The 15,828-nt window shown below is 43.5% G+C and overlaps 1 protein-coding gene across 2 annotated transcripts in view; it reads left to right on the top strand.

Moving 5' to 3' along the window:
* MIB1 (MIB E3 ubiquitin protein ligase 1) overlaps positions 1-15,828 on the top strand; it is a 211,074-nt gene that overhangs the window by 14,542 nt on the left and 180,704 nt on the right. For both annotated transcript variants that reach the window (XM_073550850.1, XM_073550851.1), the window contains exon 2: positions 5,602-5,773. In XM_073550850.1, the coding sequence (XP_073406951.1) occupies positions 5,602-5,773 (172 nt within the window). The remainder of the gene's footprint in view (positions 1-5,601; positions 5,774-15,828) is intronic.

Genomic DNA, 15,828 nt, shown 5'->3' with positions numbered 1-15,828 from the left:
ATCCTCTTGCAATAGGACAAGCTGGATGGCAAAACAAGTGCTAGTAATATCCCAAAAGTAATAGGAATGAAATAATAACTTTTAACCATGCCAAAGGAGTTGAAAAGAAAAGTCTTGACTGAGGAAAAGAAGGGCTCAATTCTGACTTTACTAGTAAGCTTCAAGTTGCCTCAATCCTTAAAATTTCTAAGAAGGCAGTCCATTACAACAAGGTCAAGCAGCAGTCATTGGGGACAAAAAGCTATAGACCGGTAGAGGGCGAAAACGACTCTCCACTGACTGGGATGACCCTCATCTTATTCAAATGTCTCTCAGCAACCGCAGGATGACACCAAGTGACCTACTGAAGGAATGGCGAATCGCAGCTGGGGTGAAGTGCACGGCAAGAACAGTTCATAACAGGCTCCTAGAGGCAGGGCTCAAGTCATGTAAAGCTAGAAAAAAGCCTTTCATCAGTGAGAAGGAAAGGAGAGCCAGGCTGCAGTTAGCCAAACACCATAAGGATTGGACCATAGAGGACTGGAGTAAAGTAATCTTCTCTGATGAGTCTAATTTTCAGCTTTGCCCAACACTTGCTCGTCTAATGGTTAGACGGAGACCTGGAGAGGCGTACAAGCCACAGTGTCTTGCACCCACTGTGAAAATTGGTGGAGGATTGGTGATGATCTGCTGATGCTTCAGCAAGGCTGGAATTGGACAGGTTAATCTTTGTGAAGGATGTATGCGGCTTGATTCATACAAGGTTATCCTGAAAAAACAGTTGCTTCCTTCTGCTCAGGCAATGTTCCCCCAACTCTGAGGACTGTTTTTTCTAGCAGGACAATGCGCCATGCCACACAGCTAGGTCAATCAATGTGGTGGTCCTTCATCCACACATCAAATCCCTGTCATGGCCAGCCCAATCTCCAGACCTGAACCCCAGGTCACAAGCCATCAAACAAAGAAGAATTGCTTACATTTTTGTACCAGGAGTGGCATAAGGTCATTCAAAAGCCGTGTGAAAGACTGGTGGAAAGCATGCCAAGACGCATGAAAGCTGTGATTAAAAATCATGGATATTCCACAAAATATTGATTTCTGAACTCTTCCTGAGTTGAAACATTAGTATTGTTGTTTCTAAATGATTATGAACTTGTTTTCTTTGCATTATTTGAGGTCTGCAAGCACTGCATATTTTTGTTCTTTTGACCATTTCTAATTTTCTGAAAATAAATACAATATTTAGTGCTTGGAAATTCGAAAACATGTTATCAGTAGTTTATAGAATAAAAGAGCAATTTACATTTTACTCAAATATACCTATAAAGAGAAAAATCAGACAAACTGAAAATTTTGCAGCAGTGGTCTCTTAATTTTTGCCAGAGCTGTAGTAAATGAAACGGGATGATATCAGTGTGAGGCATGTGATGATTTTACCACCAATCTGAAGCGGTGTTTCCTGCTATGTCATGCATATGACAGCGTGACGAACACCCAGTGTTTTGGGTGGCTGAACCCGAACAGTAAGGCTACTTTCACACATCAGGTTTTCGGCGTCAGGCGCGATCCGGCGTCGTGCTGGAATGCCGGATCCGGCAAATGTTTTGTAAAACCTGATGTGCCGGATCCGGTTTTCTGCCGGATCCGTCTTGTTCTTGACAGACAAAACCGGATCCGTCTCATCCGGTTCATCCGTTTTTCTATCCGTTTTTCGACGGATTACGCCGGATCCGGTTTTTAAAATTGACCCTTGTGGCCTTCCGAACGGGATTGGCTACTGGAAAACTATATATAGCATGTTCCTACAGCCCTTCTTTGACAGGTTGTAGAGGAGAAAGTGCAGGTTGGAGAGAAGAGCAAGTTACTGGCGAAGATGGATGTTGTCATTGGAAATATTACCACTAGAAGTTCTGTGACGGTTTCAGTAATGAGGGACAATTTTGCACTATACTTTATGTCACCTCAAGGCAGAGTACACTGGCAGGATGACAGAGTGTGAAAGATTTGTGCCCTAACCAAACTTGTGTACCTTCTGGACCAACAGTATATACCTTTGCCAACCAAAGTTGGCTATCTTGTCATGGTCTTACTATTTTTAGCTTTAGGCCACAGGTGTGTACCTGGTTGTGTTTTATGCAAAGTATTTCACCTTTTAACAAAAGTTGTGTACATTGTTAGGAAATCACCAACAATAAACACAACTTTTCAGGTGAAATACTTTGCTTCAAACACAACCAGGAACACAATTGTGGCAAAAAGCTAAAATTTACCCACAGTTATATACCTGGTTTTGAATACCTTTTTACCTTTTAAATACCCTGTATTTAACCTTTTTTTTAAACATATTTCGCCGCAGAAAGAAATGACAGACAACCAGTGTAAACAATAATTTAACTTTTATTTAAAATATTTTTTTTGTGTAAACTGTTTTTAAAGTTAAACTTTTTTAATAAAGGTTTGAAACCAACCAAATGGGCATTTTTATTACAAAAAAAACATTATAACTCGGTGTAGTGTGGGGTGGAAATACTGCTGGAGGGGCTGCGGGACACTTCGACAATGGGAGTGTGGAGAGAGGACTGGGATCGTGGTGGGGAAGGAACAGTTAGAGGTGATGGTGTGGAAAAAGCTACAGAATGGGTGGACATGTGGGAGGCAGAAGAGGTGGTGGGCGGTGGAGTGGAGGGTTGGGCAGGGACTGTAGGAGCAGATGATGTTGATGGAAAGTTGTATGGGGAAGGAGTTTGGTACGGGGAAGGAGTTTGGTACGGGGCAGGTTGCTGGAAGTGGGGAGATGTCTGGTACTGGGGAGGTTGCTGGTACTGGGAAGGTTGCTGGTACTGGTGAGGTTGCTGGTATGTAATAGGAGGGGGAGGATGGAAAGTGGCTGGAGGGGGTGCAGAATGTAATAGGAGGGGGAGGATGGAAAGTGGCTGGAGGGGGTGCAGATGTAATAGGAGGGGGAGGATGGAAAGTGGCTGGAGGGGGTGCAGGTGGAGGAACTACAGTGGTGGGAGGTGGAGGTTGGGAGGTAACCTGCTGTAGAGCACCGTGGCACGAATGCATTACATGCATCTGCTGGGTAGGAGATAGTGTTGCCATGCGCTCCACAACAGACCTGAAAAAGGTGTGGTTTGGCGAAGATCTTGCTTCTGAATGCATGGTTTGCAGAAGTGTCTTCACCTCCAGAATGCTGGAGTTGATCTGCTGAAAGCCTGCGGAGATTTGCTCTGACAAGACTTTTAGACAGTTCTGGAAAGATGCATTCAGATGCAAGAACTCTGGCGCATAACTCTTTTCCTGACCCCTCTGCCGCTGCCGCCCAGTACCCGCAGGTGTACTAGAGGTGGCAGGGGCAGAAGGGTGGGGTAAAGGGAAAGCGATCTCCTCACCAGCAGCTTCATGTAATGTAGGCGGCCACGATGCTCCTGTGCTGGTGGATGGGACAGATGGGTCGAATGTGTGGGAAGGCTGGGAAGGTGCAGATGTACCGGGGCGGTCGAAGTGTCCCTCGGTGCCGGTCTCCTCAGGGATCGCCTCAGAAGGGTCCAATCGTGCAGGCTCCCGAGTGCTGCTCACCGTGCTGTGGAATAAAGAGAAAAAAAAACAATTAAAATACTGACATGGTATGGCCCTGGCTGAAAAAAAAAGTTACATCTAACATTTTTTTTCACATGTGGTGTGTAATATTTACCTTCTAGTGACCATTGTTTCCCGGAGGAACGACAGGGCTTGTGCGTACTTGTACTTGCTCCTGCGTCCTCCAGATCCACTCGGGGCCCGCATCTCTTTATTGAACTCCTTCTTGAAACGATCCCTCACAGACCGCCACCGATTCACAATTCTGTTCCCTGAAACGAGAAAGGAGTGGTTAGTATACAACATCAGTGTTTCACAAACTCCAGTCCTCATGGTCCCCAGGGGTCATGTTTTCAGGATTTCCATAGTAAATAGAAATCCTGAACACATGATCCGTGGGGACCACGAGGACTGGAGTTCGGGAAACACTGGTTTACATCAAGCAACCGGTACTGTATATACTTACGCTCTTTAATCTGGGCCTGAACATCGAGGTCCTCCCAGCGGCCCACAAGGAGCGAACAGATTGCCTCCCAGAGTCGTCGGGTAACGATAAGGTCAGCGTGGCGGCGGTCAGCCATATTCCAGAGCGGCTCCCTTTCTCTGACGAGATCGATGAGGTGGTCCACATCGAGTCCTCCATCCTCACCGTCAGAGTCGGGAGCACGCTGTGAAGGCTGTTAAAGAAAAAGACAAAAATAACATAATTAGCCTCCACAAAAGAAATGAAATAAAAAGTGCAAAAAAACAAAGCAAAAATATTTATACTTACACGCTGGTGACCGCCGCGTTGCTGTCGCCGACGACCCTGGGAGGCACTGCGAGGACCTCTTGGCCGAGCACCAGATTGGGAAGACTAGAGGATGTAGGCATTTGTTTGCTGTGTGTGGTCTGCAGAACATTGTTTTCTATGTGTTGTGTGTAGTGTGATGTTGTGTTTCTGCGTTTGATGCAAAAAACTTACCAATTGTGAGCCCACTCCAAGTGTCTGTCCACCCCTTCCTTCTTCTTCTGGGAGCTCCTCTTCATCTTGTGAATCCTGTTTTGAAATAAAAGGCAATGAATAGACATATATTACAGAGATGATGGATTTTGGAAATAAAAACTTACCGTCAAACGCTGACGATGCGAGGGAGGGCTCCCAGAAGATGATGTGCTGTCTTCCTGGTGGCCACACTCCATGCCTGTGGGTGGTGTTCCAGCTGCTGCCATTGCTGCTGCATCTATTGGGCGGCTGTTGAATAAAGAGAAACAAAGGGCCAATGAATATCTTGATATTCAATAGCCCTAGTTTGGAGGAATGGGGGATTTGATAATTACCGTCTCTCATCTGCTGCTGGCCTCCCCTCCTCAGCATGTTCCATTTGCTGCTCCATTTGGGGTGGTGGTGGTGCTGATGGTGCTGCAGTGGTCTCCTGCCTTGTCCTGCTGCGCTTGGTTGCTTTCTTGGGTGGCATGTTGGGTGTGGCTGTGAGTCCCACTGTCTTGCTTTTATATATGTCTTGTGGGCAGAGCTACTGAGCATGCTCAGACCAAAAAACCGGATCCGGCCACCGAATCCGGCTTTCGCCGGATCAGGCGCATTGCGGCGCTCATAGGCTTTCATTGTGTGAAAAAGCCGGACGCGCCGGATCCGGCGTGTCCGGCTTTTTCGCCGGAGACAAAAAACGTTACAGTAGCCGTTTTTTCCAGACGCCGGATCGCGACACATTGCCGGATCCGGCGAAAACCGGATGGAACGCATGGCCATCCGGCGCGATCTGGCGCAAATGCAAGTCAATGGGGGGGAAACCGGATCCGGCATTGCATTTCGCCGGATCCGGTTTCTGTCAAAAGCGCCGGATCGCGCCTGACGGCGAAAACCTGATGTGTGAAAGAGGCCTAACACTGACTTCCAGGTGAAGTCCGTGTTCGGTGTGCGTGCCCTAACAGTAAGTGTTCGGTATGGACACTGAACTTTACTGTTCGTGTTCGCCCATCTCTAGTCTTGACAGATGCTACCATTGATTATTCCCATTGACAGGAGCCTTTTTTCTTTTTAAGGTGTCAAACATGATGGGACGATGTGTGATACCTGCCGACAACAGCCTATTATTGGAATCCGGTGGAAGTGTGCCGAGTGCACAAACTACGACCTGTGCACGGTTTGTTATCATGGTGACAAGCATCACTTAAGGCATCGGTTTTACAGAATTACAACTCCAGGAAGCGAACGGTAAGATGTCTAGTAATTGTTATTGAAACTTGGAAAGCAATAATAATAATCTTTATTTATATAGCGCCAACATATTCCGCAGCGCTTTACAGTTTAACAGTTTCAAAACACAAGTCATAAGTAACAACGTTAACAATACAATAATTAAAGCAAAAAATAAAACATTGCAGGTGTTTTATTAAGGATAAGGAGATATACAGGCTTGCTAAAGTCTTTAAACTACTGGAAGACTGTAAAATCACTTATGTCACGCTGGATAACACGCACATCTACACTTCTTATTAGAAACTTTATTAATTTTATAAATGGTATATGTAAACAGTAGTATAACATCGCTGATGGGCAAAAAACAAAACAGCCTTTAGAGATTATCTGATGTAACTTGAGCAACAGTAGGAACAGAAAATACAATGACAAGAGAGGATAACTTTATACATTATAAAGGCAAAACAGGCTGAAGTCAAGCTGATAGAGGGTCTTTGTACAGGAGTTTGGTTAGTTAAAACAAAATGTAATGGGGGAGGTAAAAAAGGGCTCCAGTTGCCTTTAAGACTTCTCTCGAGCTTCCCGCATCCTCTGGAATTCTGTGTCCCAACACATCCGGTTATCTACAACATTCAAAACCTTCAGACAGAACTTGAAAACCCATCTCTTCAAGAAGGCCTACAGCCTGCAATGACCCTGCTGTAATCTCACCACCACTGGAGCTGCTGCAACACCCCAACCTATTGGCAGGTCCCTCTCCCCTCTGTCCCAGTCTGTCACGGTTAGTTTGTTCAATGTAATTTTTATATGTATTATGTATGTAACCCTTTTTCATGATTTGCATCAATGGTGCTTTAATAATAAATATTACACAAGCAGGAACAAAAGAATGTTAGGGGCATCACAGTGAGCAGCAAATAAAATGCAAATACTTGAATGAATGCCATGTCATGGCAACTTAGAATATACGGTATGTGAATGTGGGTAAGCATATTTATATAGTGTTCTGATATGAATAATTTTGTCATTGATCAATTGAAATGTTGGAATTTTTTTTAAGTTTAATAAATGTTTTCATTCTAGATTCTACTTTTTGTAGGGGGACAGATTATTGTATATACTTGAGTATAAGCCGACCCGAATATAAGCCCAGGCACCTAATTTCACCACAAAAAACTGGGAAAACTTATTGATTTGAGTATAAGCCTGGTATGCATGGCTTCTCATCCTTATCCTGGTGTGCATGGCCTCATCATCCCTATCCTGGTGTGCATGGGCCCCCTCATCCCTATCCTGGTGTGCATTGGCCCCCTCATCCCTATACTGGTGTGCATGGGCCCCCTCATCCCTATACTGGTGTGCATGGGCCCCCTCATCCCTATCCTGGTGTGCATGGCCTCCTCATCCTCATCCTAATATGCATGGCCTTCTCATCACTATCCTGGTATGAATGGTCCCCTCATACCGTTTTACTTAACTTCCAGCGCTCCATCGCAGCGTCCTTTTCCGATGCCAGCAGCTGATTTGCAAGCAGCGCATGGCAGTGACATCATGATTACAAGCCAAGGACAGCTGCTGAAATACACGCTGCTCTCCACACAGGGACTATAGAAGCAGGGCTGTGGAGTCGGTAAGCCAAACCTGCGACTCCGACTCTTCAATTTCCCTTACACCGACTCCGACTCCAGGACTCCGACTCCAACATGCTTATTGCTTATATTTAAGTGAAAAATTTATTCTAGTACAATGTGAACATCAGACACTTAATCATTTTTATGATACAATAATCAATATATTTAGATAAAACATATATTTATTGGAATACAACTTTAGAACACAAAAAACTGTAATAAATTCTAAATATGTAATACACTATGTAATATCGATTTATTTATTTATTTATATATATATATATATATATATATTTTAGTGGTGTAGTGACCACTGTGTCCGCTAGGGGGCGCTGTGTGGGTGTCCCAGGACGGACGGATAGCCATGTCCAGAGTGGTAACCGGACCAGGGTGCTAAAGGATCGTTATGTATCCCAAGGTGGGTGGCCTTGGGATGAAGGCTTGATTATGTGCTGATCAGCAGAGCTGATCTTTTGTGCCATTGTATTAGGGAGAAGCCTTCAGGTGATTGATCCCACCCGTCTCACCAATCACCTACAAACCCACCTAGGGGCGGGTGTCTAGAACGCCATAGTAAAGTATATGTGTATGAATGCTTGAAGGACCTGTGATGAGGTCATAGCCATGTGATCCGGTGGGCGTGGCTACGGACCATATAAGGTGGCCAGGGTAGGTCACATGAGTGAATGCTTGGACCCGGTTGGTCCGTATGGAAGGTCTCGTCTGGGCTGACGTGGCTGCCTTCCTGACAGCACGTGGAGAGGCTGTGTATAATGGCTGCATATGCCTGAGAGTTCCCAGGGAGAGGGAATGAACGTCTGCACGGAGAAGCAGCCATGAGGTAACCCTGACAGGGAATATAACTGTGAGGCTAGAGAGCCTGTGTGCTGGACATTGCACAACCTGTGTGACCTCAGGATAAACAGAGTGAAGCTCTGTCATGGACGCTATGCTGTTGTATATGAACTTTCTGTTGCTTTTCATGGTTTATGATGCCTAACAAACCGCATGGACTTTTGGAGTTATATGAGAAACCCGTGCCGGACCTGGTTATTTGGCTGCCTAGCGAGTGTCCCCTACCTGAATAACAAGCGCTACCTTACTAATATATATATATATATATTACCGCTGCACCGCTGCACGACCAGCTCTACCCTCGCCTACTGTATTATCACCCATCCCTTGAAGATTGTGAGCCCTCGCGGGCAGGGTCCTCTCTCCTCCTGTACCAGTTATGACTTGTATTGTTTAAGATTATTGTACTTGTTTTTATGTATACCCCCCTCACATGTAAAGCGCCATGGAATAAATGGCGCTATAACAATAAATAATAATAATAATAATAATAATAATAATAATATATGTAATCACTATGTAATAACCTATGTAAGTGGCAAAAAACAGTTTTCAACAAAAACATACTAAATAACATTTGTACAGTCTATGAATTTGTTCTAAGAAATAGAATTGCCTCCATCAGATCCTCCATCATAGATAACCTCAAATCTGACCTAATAATTTTAAGGCCAGAGAACAACCTCTCTACACTAAATTGGGTTGAAGGCAAAGCCGTAACCACATGGGTAACATCTCTAACAATTTCCGGGTATAAAGGAATTGCCTCATGCACAGTCAGTTTTGATGAACGGTTGAATTTTTCTATTTCTTTGAGAGCAAGTGAAACATTTTGCTGAAATATGGTCAATCTGCTTGCTATAGGAGACGGGAGTGAAATCTTTTTTCTTGTGGCAACGCTTTGCCTGCTCCATGTCATCCAAATACTTGTCAAAGTCAAACTCCTCATCTGATGAGGATGAAGATATGGCAGCAGTAGCACTGTCAGGACCCAAGTCCTCTTGCACCTGGCAGTCCTCTTGTAGGCCACTCATCCTAACTGCTACCTCAGTCAGAGCTTCTTTTCCTTTAGTAAACTGTTGATCATCAAGCAGTATACGATGACTTGGGTCCACATAAACAGCTGCCGAAAGAATTTTATTTTCCAATAGCTGTGTCTCTCTAAGTTCTTCCACTCCCTTATGAAAATGCCTGGAGTTAAATCCTCAGCTTGTAATTTTTTAGTCATGGTAAATGGGTGGTTAAGCAATTCCTTCAATTCAGCCACCTGTGTCCATTGACCTTCATTTAGGGTTACCTGAGGGTTTGCCATATCTTTAAGAAATGGTTTTAGTTCAAGCAAGCGCTCAATCATTAAATAAGTGCTGCCCCACCTAGTGGCTTGATGGACAATTGCCCCTTTTCCAGCACGTCTCTTCAAGATGGAATCAATTTTAGGGGTTCTGGCGGCAATAGCCTATTTCCTCACTTTTCCAATCAGATGTCCAGCATGTCCCTCTTGCAGACTATCTCTTATTGCCAGCTGCGTGTGCACAACACAGCGCATGTGATGAATAGGAAAGTGTTTTGAAGCAGCTTCAACAAGATCATCTATTTCTAAAGTATAATTTTGCTGTTCTTCTGTTGTAATATCTGTTTGTTCCTCAGTTACATGAACAGCACTGTGGCCTTCCATCTCAAACATGCTGAATCCTAAATTTTCTTCTAGCTGTTGGTCATTACTCTCATTCATCAGTGTAATTGGATTTATCATGTTTGAAGCATTGTCCGTTACAATAGCAAGAACCTGTTCTTTTTTTGAGTTCGTAATCTTGCAGAACTTTTTCCACTAAGGCCTGGAGATACTGGCTGCTGTGATGAGCTTTAGTATCTTTTACTGCCAGCGTGTTGGTAACAATTTCTTTGTTGTCAAACATATCGAACATTGATGGCAAAATAGTTCACTCTGTGACGTGTGCAGGCATCCATTTTAAGAAACATGAAGCGTCTTTTGAGAGTCTTCTTAAGATCTTCCTTTTGTTTAAGGGCTTCTTCAATCACTAATTTCCTAATACTTTCTCTTTCCAGAGAAACACCAAGTTTGGGGGCCATTTCTCCATTAAGAGCTGTAAAAGCTGGTCATTCAAGTAATAATAATGGTAGACCGTCCTTCATAACAAGCTGTATGAGCTGTCTTTTAAACATATCTGCTGTCATTGTTACAGTAACTTTCTCACTTACAAAATATCTTGTTAATGAAGTTTGAGATGCTCTTTCCTCCTCCTTTGCCTGGCAAAAAGTGCTGGGCGCGGGTTTCTTGGTGCTGCTGTTATCTTTCTCAGTCACAGCTTTGAAAACTTCTGGGTGGAAGTGTTGTAAATGTCTTTTCTCCTACGCCTCATTGGGGGACACAGAGACAGTGGGTGTTATGCTGCTGGCCACTAGGAGGACACTAAGTAAACCAGAAAAAAAGTTAGCTCCTCCCCTGTAGTATACACCCTCTCGCTGGCTGAGATTTCTCCAGTTCTTTGCTTAGTGTCTGTAGGAGGCACTTGGGTCTAGTTTCAGACCCCACCGGTTTTTATTTTATTTTTGAATTTTCTGTAAATTTCTATTTTTTTAATTAACAGAGTGAAGGGGGCGCCTTTTCCTTTCTACGGCCCGCTCTCCCCCGAACCAACAGGCAAGCAGGTGGAGTATACCTCCCCGTACACTTTCCTGCAACGAATGGGGCTGATTCCTCTGACGATGGTTCCCTTACGGTTGGTACTGCACGGATATGAGGGCAAGCACAACAGGACGTAGCACAGGAGTGCATGGAGAAGGACTTGAGCAGCGCTTTTTCGGATGCCCTGAATCAGCCCCAGAGCTCTCCATCCCCCTACCACAGGGTGGATCGATTGAGCATACCCCTTTAAGACCTCCTCCATCTCTGCTATATCACCCGGAAATGACGTGGAAGTGCAATAAGGACTGCGCTTGCTTCTGGTAGAGTAAAGGGTTCTTTATTCAGCCAACGCGTTTCCTGAGCCTGCTGGCTCACTTCATCAGGGCAGATTACATTGGAAGACAGTGAAACATACTTATAGACAAAAAAGGCGCCAATACAGGGTCAAACAGAATCAGCAAAGGTCAAAAAAAAACAAAAAAAAAACAAACAATGAAACTTTATTACAAGCATAAAAAACACAACAATAAGAGTATATATAGAAAAGAAAGAATAAAAATATGTAAAAGTACAAAAAATTAAAATATAAAACAGAGTGCTATGTATCACGGGGTTAAAACATGGCTATAGTTAAAAAAGGTCAGTCCTCAAGGGGTATTAGAACCTGGCTCATAAAATGCAAATGGAAGGAAAAATTAGAGAAAAACACTAATATCGTGATCAAATCTGCAGACAAAGGTGGAGGGATAGTGATTCAAGATAAAACTGACTATGTGAACGAGGCTTTTAGAATTTTATCTGACAAAAAATTTTATTCACCCATCCCCCAGGACCCCATCCCCCAAGCCACTGTTTTTTACAATGATTTTATTAAAAAGGCGCATGATTCTGGGGTTCTTAATGACCATGAAAAAAGGTTTTTAACAGTCAAGAACCCCTCCACTCCCTTCCTGTACCATTTACCCAAAATACACAAGAATACTATTAATCCACCAGGAAGACCAATTATTTCGGGTATTGACTCCCTCACCAGTAATCTATCATTTTACATAGATAGAATCATGCAGCCTCATGTCTCACAGCTCCCTAGTTTTTTAAAGGATTCTACACAACTGATCAATTTAACTAATAACACACCTTGGAAAGATTCTTATGTTTTTATTTCTTTTGACGTATCTGCTTTGTATTCCAACATTGATCACCAACTGGGTTTGAGCTGTTTTAAAAAATTTCTTTTAACTGACAGTCGACTGTCTGACCCTCAAAAGGAATTTATTTTTAATGGGATGGATTTTATTTTACATAATAATTTTTTTACTTTCTTGGGGGATTTTTATCATCAGATCAGAGGCACCGCTATGGGATCACGGGTCGCGCCAACTTATGCTAATCTTTTTATGGGGGTCTTTGAGAATGCTTTTATTACTATTGATTCATTTTTAGAGGGTATTGTTTTATATAGTAGATACATTGATGATTTATTCTTAATCCTGGACACCAGTCACGTTTCAGTTGATGCTTTTATTTCTTCTATACAAAATAACACATGGGGTTTGGAATTTACCCCCCACATTAGTAATACCCAGATGGACTTTCTTGATATCACTTTTTTTTATAAAAAATTCCAAAATTCATACCAAAACCTTTTTTAAGAAAGTTGACTCCAATAGTTATGTCCATTTTAAGAGTAGCCACTATTCCAAATGGCTTTTTAACATCCCTCATAATCAATTTCAGAGAATCCGAAAGAATTACACAGAGGACGAGGATTTTAATAATCAAGCTGAGGTCCTCAAGGGAAGATTCCTTGCTCAAAAATACCCCTCCCAATTGGTTCATTCTACTTTTAATAATGTTTTTAAAAATTTTAATCAGCAAACTCTTTTAAGTGAGAGATCTAAAGAAAAGGATGCACATGATAACTATCAGGTCAACTTCATCACTACTTATAACTCCCAACATAAAGAGATAAAAAATATGTTAGGTGACCTCTGGTATATTATCAAAAAAGATCCAATAATCAATAAAGTTCTGCCTGATAGACCTACTGTCACTTTTAGGAAGGCCAGATCACTAAAAAACCATCTGGCCCCTAGCAGATTGACCCAGTGTACTCCTGATAACTGCACTGGCTTGACACCAGGCATTTTCAGATGCCTGAAACCCAGGTGCAGCCTATGCAGTAATATTGCTCATAATACATTCATCTTTTCACATCCATTCACCTCAGAAAAATTCACCATCACTAACCACCTGTCCTGTGTGTCTTCCTTTGTCATCTATGTCATCCTTTGTCCTTGTCCTAAATTGTATGTTGGCAGAAAAACACAACCCCTTCACTGTAGAATGAATTCTCATAGACACAACACTAAAACTGGGTATCAAAAACACGGTTTGTCACGTCACTTTGATTTATTTCACCAAAGAGATTTTTCTAAAGCTATCATTTTTCCTATAGAACACATCCCTGAACACGTTTCCAATAGAACCCAAGCACTGAATAGAAAAGAGGTCTATTGGATTTATAAATTAAAGACAATTGGTCCCTATGGCCTCAATATTATCAATGATGCTTTTATTTGATAGAAGAGGGGGAAAAGATTTATTCTTCACAGCACTACAGTCAAGCTTAATGGTCTAGTGGACTAATACCTTACATCTGCACTTTATAGTCTGTACTTGCACTTCATGAGCCAGGTTCTAATACCCCTTGAGGACTCACCTTTTTTAACTATAGCCATGTTTCAACCTCGTGATCCTTAGCACTCTGTTTCATATTTTTTGTACTTTTACATAATTTTATTTTTTCTTTTCTATATAGACTCTTATTGTTGTGTTTTCTATGTTTGTAATTTCATTGTTTTTATTCTTTACCATTTTTGACCTTTGCTTATATTGTGTTTTTTTTTTCTTTTTTTCTCTAAATAAAGTGACAAACAACCCCTCAATTTATTCTTCACATCACCACAGTCAAGCTTTATGGTCTAGTGGACTAATACCTTCCATTTGCATTTTATGAGCCAGGTTCTAATACCCCTTGAGGACTCACCTTTTTTAACTATAGCCATGTTTTAACCCCGTGATCCATAGCACTCTGTTTTATATTTTAATTTTTTGTACTTTTACATATTTTTATTCTTTCTTTTCTATATATACTCTTATTGTTGTGTTTTTTATGCTTGTAATAAAGTTTCATTGTTTTTTTTTTGATTTTTTTTTTACCTTTGCTGATTCTGTTTGACCCTGTATTGGCGCCTTTTTTGTCTATAAGTATGTTTCACTGTCTTCCAATGTAATCTGCCCTGATGAAGTGAGCCAGCAGGCTCAGGAAACGCGTTGGCTGAATAAAGAACCCTTTACTCTACCAGAAGCAAGCGCAGTCCTTATTGCACTTCCACGTCATTTCTGCAATTCTGTCCTAGGACCCTGTGCAGACTTGCTGCTGCTTCTTAAGCGTTCATGGGTGTTGTGACTTCCTCACAACCCCAATAGGTGAGCACCTTCCTTACTGTTCCACAATTTTAATTGTTTTATACGGATTTCACACAGTGGATGCGCCCTGTATCTCTCCTTTTATATCACCCGGAGGATGAGACAAGAAGACCCCGTACAGCGATGACCTGCCTGAGCACAGGAGTGGAGGTATGGGTTCGTGTCCTGCCCCCTGGGAGAAGCGCTGACTTAACGTCAGCGGTGGTGCACCGGCGTTCCATCGCGGTCCCCCCTCCCCCCCGCTCTCGGTGCTCGGGTAGGCCAAAAATTTAGTCCCCGGCTTTTCCGGCCCACTAGGCCGGAATTTGATTAGAGCCGCCCGCGCTAACGTCGCTGCTCCCTCCTCTTGGCTCCTCTCATTACTTACGATACGCGCAATTTTATTCTCGGGGGGGCCATGTCTTCAGCTGCCGTTAACCCTTTCTTGAGCGCTATGCCTGCTCTGGACAGCCGGATACCGGGTGACACCACAAGGCCACCGTTGTTTCCTCCCGGGGGACCCAGCACAAGACTGGGTAAGCTGCATCTTCCCTCAGATTAAAGCTTAACCCCTTCACGGCACATTCCCTGCAGCTGCAGACAGACTCTGCCATTAATTATTTCAGGAGCGCTATGCCTCAATCTAAGGAGGCTAAACGGGCTGTTAAAAAAGCACACTGAGTTTTTTACTGTGTGTACCACTTGCAAGTCTGCCTTACCCAGTGCACAGACTAATCCGTTATACACGGACTGCGACCCGGACTGCGCCCTGACCTGCGCTCCAATGTCCCTTGCCGCTGCTGCTGACGGGCCTCCTGCGTTTAGTAACCCTGACTGGGCTGCGTCCCTGTCACGGTCGATGGAGTCTCTGACCCAGGCAGAAAGCGTCCTTACCTCCCGCGGAGGGCTCTGGCGTCGGCCAGGAACAGTCCCCCAGCAGGGACCATACTCGTCCTAGGGACGGTCAGCGCCTCAGCATCGGAGACTCCTGTCTCTCGCTCGCCCTCTCCTGAGGTTCACAGCGAGCACGGCTCAGAATTCGAATCTGACAGCCCCTCAGAATCCCCCAACTGATCAAGAGTCGCTTGATTCTCTTATAGAATCAATCAACAGGATTCTGAGGTTGGGTGAAGAAAATATTCCCGCTCCAGCACACCCTAGCTCATTTAAGGGAACCTAGCGTGTGCGCACGTTATTTACCAGCCGTCCAGTAACATAGGGATCGGCCACATGAGCGGTTCACAGGGCAAAAGTCTACTCAGGATTGGTTACAGTCCCCTCTGGTGGACCCTCCTGTATCGCGTCTTGCTTCTAAAACTCTATCTGCTTCTGAGGGTTCCTTAGTCAGAAACCCCTCCGATTGTCAAATTGACTACATTCCCCATTCAGTTTTTTTGAAGCTTCAAGAACAGCGTTTTTTCCATTTCTCGCGGCAATTTGGGTCACTAAGGCAATGGCCGCTTGAG

Source organism: Dendrobates tinctorius, unplaced genomic scaffold, assembly GCF_039654945.1.
Source record: "Dendrobates tinctorius isolate UK_male_01 unplaced genomic scaffold, ASM3965494v1 ptg000171l, whole genome shotgun sequence".
NCBI classification, from domain to species: domain Eukaryota; kingdom Metazoa; phylum Chordata; class Amphibia; order Anura; family Dendrobatidae; genus Dendrobates; species Dendrobates tinctorius.
The sequence above is the reverse complement of the archived record's forward strand: the minus strand, read 5'-3'. Positions and strand labels throughout refer to the sequence as shown.